This window comes from Scylla paramamosain, chromosome 45 (assembly GCF_035594125.1).
Source record: "Scylla paramamosain isolate STU-SP2022 chromosome 45, ASM3559412v1, whole genome shotgun sequence".
Classification (NCBI taxonomy): Eukaryota; Metazoa; Arthropoda; class Malacostraca; order Decapoda; family Portunidae; genus Scylla; species Scylla paramamosain.
The window spans coordinates 5,001-23,481 of NC_087195.1; the positions used below are offsets into that span (position 1 = coordinate 5,001).

Consider the following 18,481-nt stretch of genomic DNA (forward strand, 5'->3'; position numbering starts at 1 on the left):
GGTGGTGTAAAAAAAGCTAACATTACTAGCCATAAACAGGGAGTATGCAGGGCAAAGCCCCCCTGGGTTCTTTAGGTTACATAACGTTACGTTGTGTTGGGTTAGGTTACGTTCGGTTCTCGGGTAATGTAAAGTTTGGTTAGGCTGGGTAATTTTTGGTTAAGTTAGGTTAATGAAGGAGGTCCATGGAGGGAAAAGCCCCCATGGGTAGTTTAGCTTAGGTTAATGACCTTAAGAGTGTTCTGAAAAACACCAAAGTTCATGTGGTTAGACTAGAAATTTCCTGTTTTCATAACATTCTATTTCTCATTCTTACATTTTCAGGAATGTGAAAAATGATTCATTCACACACACACACACACACACCTCAGGGAGACATTAACCTAACCACCAATGCCACCAACCAAGTAGCACTCATGAAGGAATGTGGTCCCAGGATGACAAAGCTTATGGTTTAGTGAAAATGGGTTCCCAGTTGTTCATTCCTGTTGCCATGCCTGGCAACTAGCATAGGCAACTTATGGGCTAAGCCACCCCAGGACCCCAATCCTACACAAGTACCCTAATGAGACACCTCACTACACGCTGGGCTTATGGCTTAGTGAAAATGTGTTCCCAGTTATTAATTTCTGTTAGTTATGCTTATAAAGACTTGACACATTGCTTCTGGCACTGCTTTTAATTGCTTTGTGTCACAGTGAAAGGGTTAAAGATCACCCATTGCTGGGGCACAACCAGATCCAACTCCAAACCCCAACCTGTAGTTATCAGTCAACACATCTTGCCATGTAGTCAGGGTTAATCAGCTAGCCTTGACAAGTCTAAAAAAAACATTATATAAAGTCCTAAAACTGAGAAATAAACAGAATAGGAAATCAGAATAAACATACACTCACCTCTCGGCAGGGGTGGTGGGGAGGAGGAGGAGGAGGAGGAGGAGGAGGAGGAGGAGGAGACAGACAGACATTAAGGTAACCACCAACACCACCACCAGCACCACCAAGCTAAGCAGGTAGCACTCATGAAGGAATGTGGTCCCAGGATGACAGAGCTTATGGTTTAGTGAAAATGGGTTCCCAGTTGTTCATTCCTGTTGCCATGCCTGGCAACTAGCATAGGCAACTTATGGGCTAAGCCACCCCGGGACCCCAATCCTACACAAGTACCCTAATGAGACACCTCACTACACGCTGGGCTTATGGCTTAGTCAAAATGGGTTCCCAGTTATTAATTTCTGTTACAGTTATGCTTATAAAGACTTGACACATTGCTTCTGGCACTGCTAATTGCTTTGTGTCACAGTGAAAGGGTTAAAGATCACCCATTGCTGGGCACAACCGGATCCAACTCCACACCCCAACCTGTAGTTATCACTCAACACATCTTGCCATACACTATCAAATTAATAACCTTATACAAAGGAGAAGGAGGGAATGAGAGAAGAGACAACACTACAGTCCAGCCTAACAAATGCCTAGCAAAACGTTCACCTCAAAAAAAAAAAAAAAAAAAAAATCCAAAATATACAAATATCTGTTCTAAGTTATTCCTCAATTTAACTCCACACTGAGGCACCTTAACCTTAACCTTTCCACTCACCGCGGGGAAAGCGTAGCTGAAGGAAGGGAAACGAAAAAAACGTCACATTTTCAAGCCAAGGCGTACCTTAAAGCGACTCCCTACATGACTCCATAGTGCAAGAGACCAGTGGCTTAAATATTATAGGATTTTCTTTCTTATAATTATTTTACCGCTCATCTGTGGCCCTTTCTCGTATTTTTCCCATTATTGATTTCTCATGTTCTTATTTTGCAATGCCTTAGCTGTAAATGATGAAGCAATCCAATTATATACATGAATTTGTGTCACTTGAAGCGAACCTACATGACCCACCAAGAGACCGCGGGCTTATATATTCTAGGATTTTCTTTCTTATAATTATTTGAGCGCTCATCTCTGGTCTTTTTCGTATTTTTTCCAGCATTAATTTCTCATGTTCTTATTTTGCAATGCCTTAGCTGTTATTATATTAAAGTATTATTTATCTACATATGAGTATTACTGTAAATGTGTGCCATTCGAAAGAAGTATGTGCTCATATGTAAACAAGACCTGACAACAACAATTTAAACTCCATGGACCCAACTCCAAACACTCAGGAGGAACCAAACTGGTCAAATGATGAAACAGTGCGTTTGGTTAACATCATGGCATAAAAACAATGTATAGTAAAGGGACGGTTTCACGCTTCCCTGACCCATGCAGATAAGAAACCTGCATGGGAAGACCTTATGAACTGTAAATGCATGCCTGCAATTTACATGTGAAAAGAACTGAAGAACAAGTTGTAAACTTGTCAAGTGCTGTCCCACTCACGGAAGAAGATTGCCAATATCAACAAAGAGCAGAATCAATCAGGTAAGTTTATATTTGTTTATTTATTCTATTTGTTTATTTATTTAAGGTTAGGTTAGGCTAAGATAGTTCAAAGTACCAAAAATAATAATTGGTAAGATTAACAAAGAAAGGTGGTGCGATATCCTAACCTACCCTAACCTAGTTTAACCTAACCTAACCTTCCCTGAGATAGATAAAATCAATAGTAGTAGTGAAAATGCCACCAGGGTCACTATGCTTCAGAATAAACGCTACTCTCTCACAACTCTCTTGTCCCCTAACAAACAAAAAGCATATAACACACACACACACACACACACATCTCACTAAATGAAATAGAAAAGCTTCATAAACATAATTTGACCTTCAATGACCTTTCATTCTGGGTCTGCTGAGGTCAAAACAGCAATACATCTGACTTTGAATGACCTTGTGTCCTGGGTCTTGCTGAGGTCAACATATACCAACATAAATAAATACCTCTAAATAAATAAATTTCATGCAACTTGACCTTAAATGATCTGTATTCTGGGCCATACTAAGATCATTTTGCAAGATTTCAATGAATATACCTTTTTCCTGTGTCTGTTCTCTACCTAATCATGTGTGTGTGTGTGTGTGTGTGTGTGTGTGTGTGTGTGTGTGTGTGTGTGTTTTCACCTGCTTGAAATCATAAACTGAGATTGCAAGGACTATACATCTATTAAGTCCATTTAAAATACCAGCTATTCTTAGTATAAATTTATGTTACAATGGTTGTTGATGTGTTTCCTACCCCCTTGCTATTTCCTCTTGTTTGCCTTGTGTCCAGAAACAGCAGGTCTTCTCTGTTCTCTTGTTGTCTATGGGTTATTCAAATTATAAACATTACTGTCTATTTTCCTTCTTCTTCCTCTCAGTTCCTTCTTGTTTCTTTCAATTCTCCTTCCTTTTTTATCTTATGTTTGTCAATATCAGCCTTTCTTGTGTTCTTATGGCCTTTTGTTCATTATTTGGGCTACAGTATTATAATAAATTAATAATTCAACAATACTACCATATATTTAGGAAGGGAGCCCTGAACTGTTCCATGCATTCAGAAACACACAGCTTAAACCGAACCACACTTTCAGAACGACTGTACGAGCTCCGCAAGACAAGCCTGGCCCGGGTGATCTGCGACGACAGTGAACGCAAGCTACGGTACGTCCAGCCCAAAGTAATGCTGGAGGCCGACTCTTTCCTGTAAGTAATAATGCCTTGTCACTGTTGCCATTGCTATTTAGTGACCCAAGGAGTGAATGAATATGAATAAGAAAACTTTTGAAGATAGGCTAGTATGTCTAACCTCACCATTCTCCCCCTCATCGACTTAACCAATTTAACCACTCACTTTCTTATGTAGGGCCTCCTGTATGGAACTCTGTGCCTCTCCAAATTCAGGATGCACCCTCTATCACCACATTTAAAACAAAATTTTAAAATCTGATCTTAGCTACCTACTAATTTGAATTATTACCTCATTCTAAAGCAATAGTGTATCCAGACTCTTCTTCTTATCATATCTACCACACTACTTTAAACCTCTGCTTTAAAAAGGCTAACTACAACAGGCACATTAAACCTCACTATGTATATACCTCCTAAATGTAACTTAGTTATTAATAAATGTTCAAATGTTCTCTCTCTGTTTCCTTATTTTAAAGCAGATGAAAAAGGAGCCACTGAGGTGCTGGTCCTTAACCACAAATTAAAATAACAAGGAGAAGCATCGGCCAAGAAGAGATTACGCGTGGAAAGAGGAAGGATTGGGGCTCGGCTCACGGCAACAGCACCCGTGTGTGCGTTCTTGGGCCGTTCCGGATCTGTGGACTTCCGGCGAGCAAATCCCTTCTTTTAAAGCTGGGTGTTGACTGACCTCTGACAACCTGACTGGTGGTGAGTCCATTCCAGACTATTCCAGTCACCCACCACTCTTTTTGACAACCAATTCCTCCATACCTAACTGTCACAAGCCTCACTCCACTACCACACAGGGTCAAGCAGAGGTCACTACGAGGGTAAAGGTCAATTTTAAGGCCGTATAATTTCAAAGTATAATCACGGAGTACCACAATAAAAATACAAACACAATCTCTTCAAATCATAATGGATGAACAAACTCACACACACACACACACACACACACACACACACACACACACACACACACAAGCCAGACATGAACAACACCACCACTGGTCATTGCTTGTTTGAGAGCAGAGATATAATACTGGACAACTTCTTGACTTGGTAATGCTGTGTCCACCATCTGAGGTCCATTCCTGCAGTCACTGACAGCTGCACTCAGCTAAGTGGAGGAAAGGAAAGTCTGAGTGTGATGCAGGTGGTGGTGGTGGTGGTGGTGGTGGTGGTGGTGTGGTGTGGTGTGGTATATTGGTGTTGATAGATGAAAAGAATTAAAGTCAAATGAAATTATCAGAAAAAATAAGAGAAGAAGAGAATGTGGAAGATCTGAGAGACACAACAAGCACAACAGACCATTCAGGGCAAGACAGAACAAAAGGTGTTTTACTGACTATACAACAAGCATGACAGACACAGGACAATGGAGGACAGGCAAGTCTACCCCTTGAAGCACAGCAACGCAGAACAAGGAAAAAAAAGCACAACAGCTTCTCAGTCAGGACAAAACAGAAGAACAGCACACCATTTCTTCCTCTGTGCCAGAAAACATTGTAAAGCAGCCACGTTTCAGACCAGGCCAGGCACAGATGTACTGAACCAATAGCAAACCACAGACACACACAAGCCAACTAACACACAAACACACAAACATATATTATTTAGAGCCATGCACATAAACAAACACAAATATTAAGTTATGTTGCTTGAATTTTTTTTTTTTTAGGCATGCAATAAAATTATTAAAGATGCTGTTTGCAAAATACTAAGCACAATGTAACTATACACAAAAATTTATGATGCATTGGTTAAGACCTGTAGTGTGTGTGTGTGTGTGTGTGTGTGTGTGTGTGTGTGTGTGTGTGTGTGTGTGTGTGTGTGTGTGTGTTTGTAATTACTTTGAATATAACTTTGTCAAACTTCATTGAATTCACCAAATAAATAAATATTCATAAAATATCAAACTTCCTTTTAACTCCAATAAAAATCCCAATATTAACAAGAAAATCAGGTTAGACTTTCTGGTACATTCTGAAACAAGTCTGGCCACACCTCCACTACTTCCCAAAGTCTCTAGTTGAAGAGACACAGGTTTTCAAGAGAGTTTTTTTATGGTTCTTCTGACAGATACACAACATTTCTACAGTATCAACAGGAGAAACTCTCTGTGGCCTCGGAAGACAGTGACTGAGAGCACAGCAACCCTCAACATATATACGTACTCACCGGTCAACTATGAAGGCCACCAGGGTACACAACAGGGCCGTAATGTGCAACTAGGGAGGAGCATCTCCAATGGTGGTGGTGGTGGTCACATATCCTGGTATCTGTATAGAAAGAAAGAGATTAGATTCACTGGCTTGAATTATGGAATAGTGAAAGACTATAAATAAATAAATATAATCCTTTGCTTTGTTGGGTAGCAAGCTGTTTTATAAAAGCAAGTTTCTCATTAGCTTTGACTTTTGTTGAACATGCATGCAAGGTAACAAGGCCTGTGGATTTCAAGGTAATGGAACACCTCACAACAACACTAGAACAATGCCTCACCTATCCACCTGCAGCCACATCACAGTGTCTCCTTCTTGACTTGGTAATGCTGTATCCACCATCTGAGGTCCATTCCTGCAGTCACCGACAGCTGCACTCAGCTAAGTGGAGGAAAGGAAAGTCTGAGTGTGACAGATAAATAAGCAGAGCCTGCAAAACTATCACTAATATTATGAAAAAACCCTTGAACACCCTAACAATTAAAAAATATATTAAAATACCAGAAATGAGGCAATTAGGCATTCAATAAACAAATTCTTCTATCTGTCTATGTCTAAACTTTGTAAAAATAAAAAAAAATGACTTTAAATGTGTGGGGCCAGCTGTAGTAGTAGTAGTAGTAGTAGTAGCCTTTCCACTAGGGGTTGAGAGAGCTATTAAGTGAAAGATAGGTGTCTGACTTACCTGATGTCACCTGGAGAGCTGTGAAGGACAGGAGCACAGGAGATCAGGTGTTCACAAGGCAGGTCAACACCACCAGTGTGAGGGGAAGTGTTTGGTGAGCCATACTGATGCTGCATTTGATTCCTGTGATGACCTGGGGGTGGGAAGCAGGTGGGAGGGGTGAGTGAGTGAGTGAAATCTGTCACTGTATACACACTGGGTATACAGTGAAGGTAGGACTCACTCATTGATGAATAACTGTGTGACTGAGTGACTGACTGACTGAATGACTGAGTGACATATCATATCCAAGATTGAAACTGTTATTGTCACACATAAAGGAAAGATTGAAGTTTAAAGATGCAAAGTAATTGTATTTAACATTGGCTGAAATACAGTTGTGTTGATCATACTGTATGCTGTTGCTTCCAGGAGGATGTAGGACAGCTGCTTCAAAGGTGCTGGTGGAGCAGTTCAGCATGGACGAGGTGACTGGCAAAGGTAAACGTCAGCTGTTGCAGGAGCATCACTTTTCTGTGTGGCTGGTGTTGATGCTGAATGAGGTCAGGATGCAGGTGGGAGCTGTGTTGGGGACGTGGCCTGCTGGCTGGCACCCCTCATGCCTGTGGGTGTGCGCGACAGTGGGGTGAGGCCGTGCCCTAACAACCTGGCCTCCTTCCTGCCGAACAACACCCGGTGCTCCCAAGACCTGACGGGAGATGTGCTGGCAACAGAAATGTAAGTGAAGATCTGTGCTGGGAAAACTTCTTGCAGCTTCACTTCAGACCACTGGTATCTCAGAAGAAGCTGCACTCTGTGTTGTGTCTGATGAGGCTTTACCTGTGAATGGAACCTTACAGCAAAGTATTGGTGAGTCAGATGCAGCTATACCTGTCAGTGGAACATCTCAACACACCACTGATAAGTCTGGTGAGGAAGTTATACCTGTCACTGGAACTTCAGAACTGCTCAAAATACTGAAGAACTGAAATCTGTCATTGGAATATCATAGTGGAATAATACATTAGTGGAGAAAAATAGTGGATTCAGCAGGAGCAATAATATAAATAGACCAGACCAGCAGGAATAATATAAATATAGACATTATACCAGACAAATAGACAGTAGAAAGCCAGACCAGCAGAAGGAATAATCTATCTCTGTTCCTCTTGCACACACAGACTAACACTTTCATCCTTTCTACTTTATAATCACACAATCTCAATCTCTCTCTCTCTCTCTCTCTCTCTCTCAATATCACCCTGTCATGCCTCTCCCCTCTCTGCCTTACCTGTGATCCTTCTGGTGACTGTGTGGGCAGGCAGCCTGCCTGGCGCTGCCCTTGGCAAACCAGCTGTTTTCCAGCACCACCACCATCTCACTGATGTGTACCAGCTGGTCGGGCACCATCACACCTGGAAGCAAGTCAGCGAGTCAGTAGGTAAGTGTTTCTGTACACAAAGCTGTCAGGTAGATAGACTTAATGAGTTGAGAGGTAATAAATAAATAAATAAATAAATAAATAAATAAATAAACAAACAAAAGGATAAAACCATAAATTAGGGCAGCGTTCCGATGTGTGACAAGGGCACCGGCAGTATGTGGTAATTACCTGCGGGTCGATGGCAGCCTGCAGTCATCACCGCTAATCCTTCCTGCATTTCTGAGGCTTGGCCGACTCAAATTCCACCTTCTGAAATGATTGGGTTAGGTTACCTTAGGCTGTGTCTGTAGTAAGGGACCACACCTGTACATGAGGTCTGATCACTGCCAGATATAACTAATATTTCTTCTACACTTTCATGAACAGCAGTGAAAGAGAAAACATTAAGAGGAGGAGGAGGAGGAGGAGGAGGAGGAGGAATAAGACATACAAGGAAACAGGAATAATAGAAGGAAGACGAGGAGGAGGAGGAGGAGGAGGAATAAGACATACAAGGAAACAGGAATAATAGAAGGAAGACGAGGAGGAGGAGGAGGAGGAGGAGGAGGAGGAGGAGGAGGAGGAGGAGGAGGAGGAAGAGCTGCTCATAGGACTGTGTAGATACAAATGAAAGGAAGAATAAGGCTGTGGCTGTGGATGACTTCATTTAGTTTGGCAAGCTAGATTAAGACAAGCAGTGTGGAGGATACAAAACACACACACACTCACACACACACACACACACACACACATGCACACACACACCCTAACCTGTATATACAAAGACAGTGGGCAGGCTTCACACACTGCCAGTAACAATCATCTCTGTCTCTCTCTCTCCTGGAAGTTAAATTTATCAAAAAACTCAAAGAAATCTTGGTAGAGACTTCAGTGAATCTGTGCTCCTAATGGTGGTGGTGGTGGTGGCAGTGGTGATGGTGGTGGTACTTGGAACACTGGCTCTCTTGTCCCCTCATCCACATCTGAGAGAGAGAGAGAGAGAGATGGTTAGGTTAGGTAGTACTTAGTTACATAGATTGAGACAGAGAGATAGATAAATGGTTAAACAGAAAGTTAAATAGACCGAGAGATAGATGGTTAGATTAGGTAAACAGATAGACATTGAGACAAGCAGAGATAGGCCTAGTTAGGTTAGGTCCAGCAGATACTTAGATAAATGGGTAAACTGAGAGATTAATAGATAAAATAACAGACAGATAAATAAGCAGAGCCTGCAAAACTATCACTAATATTATGAAAAAAACCCTTGAACACCCTAAGGCCGGGCGCACATTGAGACGCAGGCAACACAGGCGACACAGCACAGAGCAGGGCAGAAAACTGCATCTCACCGGTTTAAACCTAAGCACGCATATTGACACGCAGGACAGCACAGCACAGATGCAGACCTGTGCCGGCCAGCGCCACGCAGTCGTTCCAACGCAGTTTCCTGTGCCACGTGCGGCGCAGCTCGATAGCAACTTGCTCTTCAGTACTCACAATGTCGTCCACAGAGCAACTCATAGAGGCTGTTCGCCATCAAAGAGTGCTGTATGACACTAGTCATCCTCATTATATGAGAGGAACTTATAAGAACGAGTTATGGGCAAATTCTCCATGTGTTTTCCTCTTCTCCAAGTATTCACTCCTCCACACTGACCTCTTTGCTCTACAAATGTCATATAATAACGTTACTTTCTCCAACTCGTTTTCTGAGTCGGAATCGGAACTAAGGTTTCCAAAGTAATTTTTGGCAACAGCCATGATCAACACTACCGCACAGGACGACAGCCTGCTTCTCAATGTGCGCACCACGCCTGTGCTGCGCTGTGCTGCCCTGCCCTGCCCTGCCCTGCGTCTGCCCTGCTCTGTGCTGCCCTGCGTCTCAATGTGCGCCTTGCCTAACAATTAAAAAATCATTAAAATACCAGAAATGAGGCAATTAGGCATTCAACAAACAAATTCTTCTATCTGTCTATGTCTAAACTTTGTAAAAATCCATAAAAAATGACTTAAATATGTATGTGGGCAGCTGTGGTGTGTCCTTGGCCCCCTGTAGTGTACTCCTTTTGCCTTTTATTATTATTATTAGTAGTAGTAGTAGTAGTAGTAGTAGTAGTAGTAGTAGTAGTAGTAGTAGTAGTAGTAGTAGTAGTAGTAGTAGCAGCAGCCTTTCCACTAGGGATTGAGAGAGAGCTATTCAGGTGAAAGATAGGTGTCTGACTTACCTGATGTCACCTGGAGAGCTGTGAAGGACAGGAGCACAGGAGATCAGGTGTTCACAAGGCAGGTCAACACCACCAGTGTGAGGGGAAGTGTTTGGTGAGCCATACTGATGCTGCATTTGATTCCTGTGATGACCTGGGGGTGGGAAGCAGGTGGGAGGGGTGAGTGAGTGAAATCTGTCACTGTATACACACTGGGTATACAGTGAAGGTAGGACTCACTCATTGATGAATAACTGTGTGACTGAGTGACTGACTGACTGAATGACTGAGTGACATATCATATCCAAGATTGAAACTGTTATTGTCACACATAAAGGGAACATTGAAGTTTAAACATGCAAAGTAACTGTATTTAACATTGGCTGACATAGTGGAATAATACATTAGTGGAGAAAAATAGTGGATTCAGCAGGAGGAATAATATAAATAGACCAGACCAGCAGGAATATAAAATAATATAGACAGTTGACCAGACAAATAGACAGTAGAAAGCCAGACCAGCAGGAGGAATAATCTATCTCTGTTCCTCTTGCACACACAGACTAACACCTTCATCCTTTCTACTTTATAATCACACAATCTCTCTCTCTCTCTCTCTCTCTCTCTCTCTCTCTCTCTCTCTCTCTCTCTCTCTCTCTCTCTCTCTCTCTCTCTCTCTCTCTCTCTCTCTCTCTCTCTCAATATCACCCTGTCATGCCTCTCCCCTCTCTGCCTTACCTGTGATCCTTCTGGTGACTGTGTGGGCGGGCAGCCTGCCTGACGCTGCACTTGGCAAACCAGCTGTTTTCCAGCACCACCACCATCTCACTGATGTGTACCAGCTGGTCGGGCACCATCACACCTGGAAGCAAGTCAGTGAGTCAGTAGGTGTTTCTGTACACAAAGCTGTCAGGTAGATAGACTTAATGAGTTGAGAGGTAATAAATAAATAAATAAATAAATAAACAAACAAAAGGATAAAACCATAAATTAGGGCAGCGTTCCGATGTGTGACAAGGGCACCGGCAGTATGTGGTAATTACCTGCGGGTCGATGGCAGCCTGCAGTCATCACCGCTAATCCTTCCTGCATTTCTGAGGCTTGGCCGACTCAAATTCCACCTTCTGAAATGATTGGGTTAGGTTACCTTAGGCTGTGTCTGTAGTAAGGGACCACATCTGCACATGAGGTCTGATCACTGCCAGATATAACTAATATTTCTTCAACACTTTCATGAACAGCAGTGAAAGAGAAAACATTAAGAGGAGGAGGAGGAGGAGGAGGAGGAGGAGGAGGAGGAATAAGACATACAAGGAAACAGGAATAATAGAAGGAAGACGAGGAGGAGGAGGAGGAGGAGGAGGAGGAGGAGGAGGAGGAGGAGGAGGAGGAATAAGACATACAAGGAAACAGGAATAATAGAAGGAAGACGAGGAGGAGGAAGAGGAGGAGGAGGAGGAGGAGGAGGAGGAGGAGGAGGAGGAGGAGGAGGAGGAGGAGGAGAAGGAGGAGGAGGAGGAGGAGGAGGAGGAGGAGGAGGAGGAGGAAGAGCTGCTCATAGGACTGTGTAGATACAAATGAAAGGAAGAATAAGGCTGTGGCTGTGGATGACTTCATTTAGTTTGGCAAGCTAGATTAAGACAAGCAGTGTGGAGGATACAAAACACACACACACTCACACACACACACACACACACACACACATACACCCTAACCTGTATATACAAAGACAGTGGGCAGGCTTCACACACTGCCAGTAACAATCATCTCTGTCTCTCTCTCTCCTGGAAGTTAAATTTATCAAAAAACTCAAAGAAATCTTGGTAGAGACTTCAGTGAATCTGTGCTCCTGATGGTGGTGGTGGTGGTGGCAGTGGTGATGGTGGTGGTACTTGGAACACTGGCTCTCTTGTCCCCTCATCCACATCTGAGAAAGAGAGAGAGAGAGATGGTTAGGTTAGGTAGTACTTAGTTACATAGATTGAGACAGAGAGATAGATAAATGGTTAAACAGAAAGTTAAATAGACTGAGAGATAGATGGTTAGATTAGGTAAACAGATAGACATTGAGACAAGCAGAGATAGGCCTAGTTAGGTTAGGTCCAGCAGATACTTAGATAAATGGGTAAACTGAGAGATTAATAGATAAAATAACAGACAGATAAATAAGCAGAGCCTGCAAAACTATCACTAATATTATGAAAAAAACCCTTGAACACCCTAAGGCCGGGCGCACATTGAGACGCAGGCAACACAGGTGACACAGCACAGAGCAGGGCAGAAAACTGCATCTCACCGGTTTAAACCTAAGCACGCATATTGACACGCAGGACAGCACAGCACAGATGCAGACCTGTGCCGGCCAGCGCCACGCAGTCGTTCCAACGCAGTTTCCTGTGCCACGTGCGGCGCAGCTCGATAGCAACTTGCTCTTCAGTACTCACAATGTCGTCCACAGAGCAACTCATAGAGGCTGTTCGCCATCAAAGAGTGCTGTATGACACTAGTCATCCTCATTATATGAGAGGAACTTATAAGAACGAGTTATGGGCAAATTCTCCATGTGTTTTCCTCTTCTCCAAGTATTCACTCCTCCACACTGACCTCTTTGCTCTACAAATGTCATATAATAACGTTACTTTCTCCAACTCGTTTTCTGAGTCGGAATCGGAACTAAGGTTTCCAAAGTCATTTTTGGCAACAGCCATGATCAACACTACCGCACAGGACGACAGCCTGCTTCTCAATGTGCGCACCACGCCTGTGCTGCGCTGTGCTGCCCTGCCCTGCCCTGCCCTGCGTCTGCCCTGCTCTGTGCTGCCCTGCGTCTCAATGTGCGCCTTGCCTAACAATTAAAAAATCATTAAAATACCAGAAATGAGGCAATTAGGCATTCAACAAACAAATTCTTCTATCTGTCTATGTCTAAACTTTGTAAAAATCCATAAAAAATGACTTAAATATGTATGTGGGCAGCTGTGGTGTGTCCTTGGCCCCCTGTAGTGTACTCCTTTTGCCTTTTATTATTATTATTATTATTATTAGTAGTAGTAGTAGTAGTAGTAGTAGTAGTAGTAGTAGTAGTAGTAGCAGCAGCCTTTCCACTAGGGATTGAGAGAGCTATTCAGGTGAAAGATAGGTGTCTGACTTACCTGATGTCACCTGGAGAGCTGTGAAGGACAGGAGCACAGGAGATCAGGTGTTCACAAGGCAGGTCAACACCACCAGTGTGAGGGGAAGTGTTTGGTGAGCCATACTGATGCTGCATTTGATTCCTGTGATGACCTGGGGGTGGGAAGCAGGTGGGAGGGGTGAGTGAGTGAGTGAAATCTGTCACTGTATACACACTGGGTATACAGTGAAGGTAGGACTCACTCATTGATGAATAACTGTGTGACTGAGTGACTGACTGACTGAATGACTGAGTGACATATCATATCCAAGATTGAAACTGTTATTGTCACACATAAAGGGAACATTGAAGTTTAAACATGCAAAGTAACTGTATTTAACATTGGCTGACATAGTGGAATAATACATTAGTGGAGAAAAATAGTGGATTCAGCAGGAGGAATAATATAAATAGACCAGACCAGCAGGAATATAAAATAATATAGACAGTTGACCAGACAAATAGACAGTAGAAAGCCAGACCAGCAGGAGGAATAATCTATCTCTGTTCCTCTTGCACACACAGACTAACACCTTCATCCTTTCTACTTTATAATCACACAATCTCTCTCTCTCTCTCTCTCTCTCTCTCTCTCTCTCTCTCTCTCTCTCTCTCTCTCTCTCTCTCTCTCTCTCTCTCTCAATATCACCCTGTCATGCCTCTCCCCTCTCTGCCTTACCTGTGATCCTTCTGGTGACTGTGTGGGCGGGCAGCCTGCCTGACGCTGCACTTGGCAAACCAGCTGTTTTCCAGCACCACCACCATCTCACTGATGTGTACCAGCTGGTCGGGCACCATCACACCTGGAAGCAAGTCAGCGAGTCAGTAGGTAAGTGTTTCTGTACACAAAGCTGTCAGGTAGATAGACTTAATGAGTTGAGAGGTAATAAATAAATAAATAAATAAATAAATAAATAAACAAACAAAAGGATAAAACCATAAATTAGGGCAGCGTTCCGATGTGTGACAAGGGCACCGGCAGTATGTGGTAATTACCTGCGGGTCGATGGCAGCCTGCAGTCATCACCGCTAATCCTTCCTGCATTTCTGAGGCTTGGCCGACTCAAATTCCACCTTCTGAAATGATTGGGTTAGGTTACCTTAGGCTGTGTCTGTAGTAAGGGACCACACCTGTACATGAGGTCTGATCACTGCCAGATATAACTAATATTTCTTCTACACTTTCATGAACAGCAGTGAAAGAGAAAACATTAAGAGGAGGAGGAGGAGGAGGAGGAGGAGGAGGAAGAGGAGCTGCTCATAGGACTGTGTAGATACAAATGAAAGGAAGAATAAGGCTGTGGCTGTGGATGACTTCATTTAGTTTGGCAAGCTAGATTAAGACAAGCAGTGTGGAGGATACAAAACGCTCACACACACACACACACACCCTAACCTGTATATACAAAGACAGTGGGCAGGCTTCACACACTGCCTTTAACAATCAGCATCTCTCTCTCTCCTGGAAGTTAAATTTATCAAAAAACTCAAAGAAATCTTGGTAGAGACTTCAGTGAATCTGTGCTCCTGATGGTGGTGGTGGTGGTGGCAGTGGTGATGGTGGTGGTACTTGGAACACTGGCTCTCTTGTCCCCTCATCCACATTCTGAGAGAGAGAGATAGAGATGGTTAGATTAGGTAGGTACTTAGTTACATAGATTGAGATAGAGACATAGATAAATGGTTAAACAGAAAGTTAAATAGACTGAGAGATAGATGGTTAGATTAGGTAAATAGATCGACATTGAGAGAGAAACAGATAGGCCTAGTTAAGTTAGGTCCAGCAGATACTTAGATAAATGGGTACACTGAGAGATTAATAGATAAAAAATCAGACATAAATAAGCAAAGCCTACAAAACTATCACTAATATTATGAAAAAACACCTTGAACACCCTAACAATTAAAAAATATATTAAAATACCAGAAATGAAGCAATTAGGCATTCAACAAACAAATTCTTTTATCTGTCTATGTCTAAACTTTGTAAAAATTTTAAAAAATGGCTTTAAATGTGTGTGGCCAGCTGTAGTAGTCGTAGTAGTAGTAGTAGTAAGTAAGAAGGAATTAGTAAGTAAGGAGGAATTAGTTGTCAAAGAGTGGTGGGTGACTGGAATAGTCTGGAATGGACTCACCACCATTCAGGCCTCCATAAGTACTGTTCACCTTTGGGAGGAAAATTATTATTTTTTTTTTCTAATGCAATCCAATATTTACACCAATGTCTCTTTACTTCTTCCTGTGACTTAAACTCCTACAGTAGAAAGGTTTCAAAACAGTAAGTAATGTTAATAACAATTTATTTACCAAAAACTTGTACACTAAAGTCTTGGTTAAAACAAATAAACAAAAAATACTAATAAAATTGTGCTTTATGTTAATTCATGTTAACTTTATGTTAATTCAATAATACACCATCTACAATTTAAAGTACACTAATAACAAACACACACACACACACACACACAATAACGATTACAATGCAAGAACAATGATGAATTCCAATAAGCCTATCACATGTACTGGGTCAAGGCTGGCCAGACAACCTCGTCACCTCAAACTTACATAATGAAACAGAACCCCCCACTCCCTCTCTCTCTCACCAGCCAGGCTTATCTGTCTGAGAGAAATGTGTCAGTATGCATGTCGGTATATAAAGGGTTCAAATATTAGCAAATTATATATCACCCACATCCTACCCCAACCCGCCCCCCCTATTGTGGTCATCCATACAGCTTCCTCACCCGCCCCTTCACCCCCTACTTCTACCAGCACTCCTAATCTTGCTTACCCACCCCCCCTTCTGCTCCCCCACCTCATAAATATTCCTATATTTTTATTTATATATTTATTTACTTTCAAATTTTCTTATTATTACTTTTACCTATTTTCTCATTTATTTATTTATTTATTTTCTCATTTATTTATTTATTTAACTAATTAGTTAACCTAAAAGAAGAAAATTGCACACACACACACACACACACACACACACAATCCAGCCAGTATCTTACCAAAATACTGGCCAGACACGTACATACATACATACATACATACACACACACGCACACACACACACACACACACACGCATGGACACACAATCCAGCCAGCATCTTACCAAATACTGGCCAGACACGTACATACATACATACATACATACACACACACGCACACACACACGCACACACACACACACACATGGACACACAATCCAGCCAGCATCTTACCAAATACTGGCCAGACACGTACATACATCCATACATAAACCCAGACCTCTTACCAAAAGATCTGGGTAAAAAAAAATATATATATATATATATCTATAAACACTATATACCCCCGAACCAAAAAAACAAACAAAAAAATATCATTCATAACGTGCCACCACCACCACCACCACTACCACCAGCACCACCACCACTACCACCAGCACCACCACCACTACGGAAATAAGAAGATACTTGTATGCAACAGTGCAGCATGCCACACAAGCTCTGATTATATGGAATGAAGCACTCCATATAATCTGAGCTAACCATTCACACTCCCTATCATCCTAATCCTATCAGTAGCTCTCTGTCTCTCTATGCCTTACTTAACCCTTTCATAAATAACATCAACTTACCACTCTTCTATTAACCTACCACTCTTCTATTAACCTAAGTCAAATATTCTAAGATTCTGGCCTAATACCTACACACACACACACACACACATATAAAATACACTCACACACACACACACGCACACACAAACAACAAAAAAACACAGACACACACACACACACACACACATATATAAAAAAAAATACACACACACACAAAAAAAAAAAAAAAAAAAAACAGACAGACAGACAGACACACACACACACACACCCTACATAGGTACCCTCAGATTCCCCCACCCACCCGCCAACCATCCACCTCCCATCAAGCAATATATATACAAAATCAATGCAATTAATAAACAATACTCCCCTTGTTTGGGTGAAAGTCTGCAACACTGCAACACGAACACTGCAACACTGGAACACAAAATTTGCAATTACTAAGTCACTTCTGAGAGGAAAAAAAATAAAATAAAAACAAAGGTTATTTTGACTGAATTGAGATGATAGTCACTCAGAAAAGGTTGAGGAAAGCATAACTTATGGAGGAATAACGTGGAAGGAAGATATGGAGGAAAGGGAGGACAACATTAAATTCACATGGAAATTTGTGTCATCTGAAGGTGTTGTCATTGTACATACAAGTAATAAATAAAATTATATATACATATATATAACAATTATATCCATCCATCAGTTTATAGTGACAAGACACAACAAGACAACACTTACGTTGAGTGAGCCCCGTCTGACTACTCAAGGTGACCTAGCTGTTATGGAGAGAGAGAGAGAGAGAGAGAGAGAGAGAGAGAGAGAGAGAGAGAGAGAGAGAGAGAGAGAGAGAGAGAGAGAGAGAGAGAGAGAGAGAGAGAGGGGGGGGGAAAAACATCCATTAGTTCACATCAATAAATTATTTCACTCATTCTTACAAACTGTGAAGGAAAGAGTGAATGACTCTACAAGACTACTCTCCCTTAACACACAAATTAATGAATCAATGAATGAATGCGCAAAAATACCAAATTTACTACACTTATTCAAATTAATTTCTGACCTAAAATTAACTAAATCTTGGAGTAAGTGATAATTTTCTCTCAGGTCAGAATGTTGACTTAACCAAACATTTCAATACTCACTCAAAAGGCACACACACACACAAAAATTAAGAGGCTGGGAGAGGCTGGGATGGACTGGAGGGGGTTACTGGGATGGACTGAGAGAGGCTGGGATGGTCTGGGAGAGGATGGGATGATCTGGGAGAGGCTGGGATGGATTGGGAGAGACTGGGATGATCTGGGAGAGGCTGGGATGCACTGGGAGAGGCTGGGATGCACTGGGAGAGGCTGGGATGGATTGGGAGAGACTGGGATAGACTGGGAGAGGCTGAGATACACATGGGAGAAGCAGAAATTGACAGGCAGAGATGAGACAGGGGAAGGTTAGACTAGAACAGAAAATAAAGCTATATTTATTTTTACTTAGAATTAATCTTTCCACACATTTACCTATGAAACTGATAGCAAGCACACACACACACACAGGTTAAAATAAAATAAACAAATAAATTCTGAAAAA

At 42.0% G+C, this 18,481-nt stretch overlaps 1 protein-coding gene across 6 annotated transcripts in view; it reads right to left on the bottom strand.

The window, feature by feature from the left end:
* The window catches only part of LOC135094329 (uncharacterized), a 23,404-nt gene extending 4,932 nt beyond the window's left edge, over positions 1–18,472 (bottom strand). The window contains exons 1-18 of one of the 6 annotated variants that reach the window (XR_010263743.1): positions 18,043–18,472; positions 17,639–17,676; positions 15,863–17,323; positions 14,694–14,903; positions 14,294–14,374; positions 13,977–14,100; positions 13,278–13,410; positions 11,841–12,052; positions 11,169–11,249; positions 10,864–10,987; positions 10,147–10,279; positions 8,690–8,901; positions 8,108–8,188; positions 7,787–7,910; positions 6,909–7,348; positions 6,517–6,649; positions 6,112–6,212; positions 5,788–5,888 (exon numbers count right to left, since the gene is read on the bottom strand). Coding sequence is in view for 5 of the 6 variants with exons in the window: in XM_063994326.1 (XP_063850396.1) it covers positions 7,060–7,348; positions 7,787–7,910; positions 8,108–8,156 (462 nt within the window). In the remaining variant the exon portion in view is untranslated. The other 5 variants (XM_063994326.1, XM_063994328.1, XM_063994329.1 and 2 more) reach the window with 5 other exon arrangements.
* Between the last annotated feature and the right edge of the window lie 9 nt (positions 18,473–18,481).